Genomic DNA, 3,641 nt, shown 5'->3' with positions numbered 1-3,641 from the left:
CTCACCATCACGTTCGCAGGAAGGTCTTCGAGGTGGAGAGAGTATAGACCCATCTACCAAGTGAAAATACCACCGGATTGAGCTGATGTATGGGAAATAGAGACGTGACGCTGCTCAAGTTTGAGAACAAGGTTGCATCTGGATGCAAGGGCGACCAAGTTCCGGTTTGTGTTGGCATCGTGAAGTGAAAACAATTGAACCGTACAATCTGTTCCAAAACATTGCCATTTTGAATGTTAATTAATCTTATATAAAATATTGCCATTTTGAATGTTAAAACAGCTTCACCCCCCCAAAAAAAAAAAAGAATGTTAAAACAGCTGAAATCTGGGGGTGGTACAAAATATTGCCCAAGAAGTGCGTGGGATTCCATGCGTAGTGCATCACGTACGTGATTTGAACGCATAATGCAAGAAGCTGGCTGATGGCGCAATCACAGGTCATACCATATACCGACTTGCCCCATTCGTCTCCCCATTAATCAACTTACCATTTTAATCGTACGCCAATTCCCCTATTAATACTCTGCATAGCAGCAGCAACGTAACACACCATTGGCAAGCAACCCCGCAGTTGAGTTAGCAGTAGCACACAATGCTTGGGACGACGGCATCCCGCGCTCTCCTGCTCGTTGGCGTCGTCCTGACGGCGCACATGTTCTTGTGCACGGCGTACGTCGGCGGCGATGGGTTTAGCGTGGAGTTCATCCACCGTGACTCCGTCAAGTCGCCGTACCATGACCCGTCGCTCACTACGCACGCCCGCGTGCTCAAGGCCGCGCGCCGGTCTTCATCGCGCGCCGCTGCGCTCTCGCGCTCCTACGCCCGCGCCGACGCACCATCAGCCGACGGAGCCGTCTCCGAGCTCACCTCCAGGCCGTTCGAGTACCTGATGGCCGTGAACGTGGGCACGCCGCCCACCCGCATGCTCGCCATCGCCGACACCGGCAGCGACCTCATCTGGCTCAACTGCAGCAACGGAGCCGGCGCTCCTGTTCTGGCGGCCGCCCGTCACGCGCACGCGCCCGCCTCCGCGCCCGCGTCCGCGCCGCCGCCGGGCGTCCAGTTCAACTCCTCCAGTTCGACGACGTTCGGTCTCGTGAGCTGCGGCACCGGCGCATGCCGCGCGCTCCCCGATGCCTCCTGTCCCGACTCCAAGTGCAGGTATCTCTACTCCTACGGCGACGGCTCCCAGACGAGCGGCCTCCTCTCCACGGAGACCTTCACCTTCGCCGACGACCAAGGCACCCGCGGCGATCGGGAGATGCGCGTGGCCAACGTCAACTTCGGCTGCTCCACGACCATGACCGGCTCGTTCATCGGGGACGGCCTCGTCGGGCTCGGCGGCGGCGACCTCTCCCTCGTCAATCAGTTAGGCGCAGACACATCGCTTGGCCGGAGGTTCTCCTACTGCCTCGTGCCCTACTCCATCAACGCCTCCTCCGTGCTCAACTTCGGCCCCCGCGCCACCGTGACGGAGCCGGGCGCGGCGACGACGCCGCTGATCCCATCTGAAGTGAAGGCCTACTACACCGTCGATCTCCAGTCCGTCAAGATCGGCAACAAGACCCTCGCGGCGCCGCAGCAGTCCCCCGTCATCGTCGACTCCGGCACGACGCTGACGTACCTCGCGAACGAGCTTGTGGACCCATTGGTGGAAGAGCTGACCCGGAGGGTCAAGCTCCCGCCGGCGAAGTCGCCGGAAGATCTCCTGCCACTGTGCTTCGACGTGAGCGGGGTACGAAAGGGACACGTGGCGGCGATGATCCCTGACGTGACGCTGGGGCTGGGCGGCGGCGCGACGGTCACGCTGAAGGTGGAGAACACGTTCCTGGAGGTGCAGGAGGGGACTCTGTGCTTGGCGGTGGCGGCGCCGTCTGACCAGTTTCATCCTGTGTCCATCATCGGGAATATCGCGCAGCAGAACATGCACGTCGGCTATGACCTCGACAAGGGCACCGTGACCTTCGCCGCAGCAGACTGCGCCAAGTCCTCCGGCTCTCTGTATATCTGATAAGCATTACTAGTTGACATGTTTGCTTGCGAGCGCATGCATCTGCAAAATATATAAACCATTACGAGAAATGAGATTCTAATCTACTGTTCATGGTTACTACCTCGTCCTTTTTACTCTGTGTATTAGATTAAGTTTGACGAAATATATATCAAAAAATATCAATATCGACAATACAAAAAAAATATATTTCATTAAACTAAATTTCATAATGAATTTAACAATATTGAGTTGACATTGTGAATGGTCAAAGTAGAGATACTTGGACTTCGGACAAAACTTATATGCAGACTAAAAAGGACCGGATGGAGTACTTGGACTTCATGTTTCAAAGTGTTACATCAGGTTTTTCTCTCATTCCAAAGTGAATCATAATGTTTCATCGTGTATCGTCAAAACTAATCTGAAGTACATTCTTTTTTGTCAATATAAGCAAAGGAAACATGATGTACACACTGAAATAAGAAAAAGGAAAAACAAACAAAACATTATGAACATAATAAATTTTGACAACAATAAAAAGAATAGCAAGAATCTCAAAGCAATCAAGGACGATCCACACACAAAATTTAGAAAAAATCAATCTTGAAACATTATTCTCCTCCTAAAACGACCATGGAAGATCCAACAAGCCCAGTCGGCTTGTTCACTATGCACATAGAGTGGCTACGAGCTCCAGTTAATAGCATCATCCGAAAAAGGGTTTTCCCCCGCTTTGTATACAAAGCAATCAACCGAAACATCCAACGATAGGTGCTGGGGCGGAAGCAGCACAGTCACGCCCAAAAGAAAAGAAAGAGAAAATACAAGAGAAACAAACGCCGACAACGGCGGATCGACAAAGAAACGAAGAAGCCTCGTGGCCGCTGCACCCACCGGAGATCTCCCACCAGACTCCGAGCCTCCGAAGCACCGGTACCAATCAACACCTCCAAGAAGGGACGCGACGAAGACGACGCTGCTGCCAAGGGTTTCCCCCGGTACACGGTGAGGAGAGAGGAAGGATAGCTCCGACGCCCTCCAGGAAGGTCTGGCGGCACCCATAAGCGCCACCGCATCGATGTCGGCCAAGCCAACAGAGATTTCTCCCGATCCCAACCTCCAACTCAGGCACTCCGAAGCTCGCCGCCAAACAGACCCTCACCCTGCGCCACCCGGACACGAAGCATTCAACGCTGTCTCACCACGGCACCGTGAAGCATGGTCGGCACGATGAAGAAGAGGAGCCGGGACAAGGCAGCAGCACCGTCGGCACGCGGGAGGGCCCCACCTCCACCGCCGAAGACGGTAGCTGACCGGACACAATGGCAGGAACACACCAGGCCCGTGGCCGCACAGGCCTGGCCAGGAACGCAGGCCCGTAAAGTTCCCTCCTTCGCGCTGCAGCCGGCACGCCATCGGCTCCGCCGCCCCTGTCCAAGCCGCTCCCCTTCCTCCCCACATCGAAAGCCGCCAAGGGAGGCACCACCACCACGCGCACCGCCGGCCACCATCACCAGGTCGCCGGACCGCCACCGGCCAAGCCGCACCACCGCCGCACGCCCACGACGGAGAGGAACCACCGCAGCCGCCAGCAGCCCGAAGCCGGACCCCAGCCGCCGCCCACGCCGCCCACGGCCCCCGCCGCC

The 3,641-nt window shown here is 56.0% G+C and overlaps 1 protein-coding gene across 1 annotated transcript; it reads left to right on the top strand.

The window, feature by feature from the left end:
• The first annotated feature begins 594 nt into the window (after nucleotides 1-594).
• On the top strand, nucleotides 595-2,013 carry LOC119280990 (aspartic proteinase CDR1-like). The gene has a single exon (XM_037561652.1). It carries the CDS (start codon nucleotides 595-597, stop codon nucleotides 2,011-2,013), a length of 1,419 nt encoding a protein of 472 aa, XP_037417549.1.
• Nucleotides 2,014-3,641: the final 1,628 nt, after the last annotated feature.

The sequence above is a fragment of the Triticum dicoccoides genome, chromosome 3B, assembly GCF_002162155.2.
Source record: "Triticum dicoccoides isolate Atlit2015 ecotype Zavitan chromosome 3B, WEW_v2.0, whole genome shotgun sequence".
Taxonomy (NCBI): domain Eukaryota; kingdom Viridiplantae; phylum Streptophyta; class Magnoliopsida; order Poales; family Poaceae; genus Triticum; species Triticum dicoccoides.
This window is presented reverse-complemented; position numbering and strand designations above follow the sequence as displayed.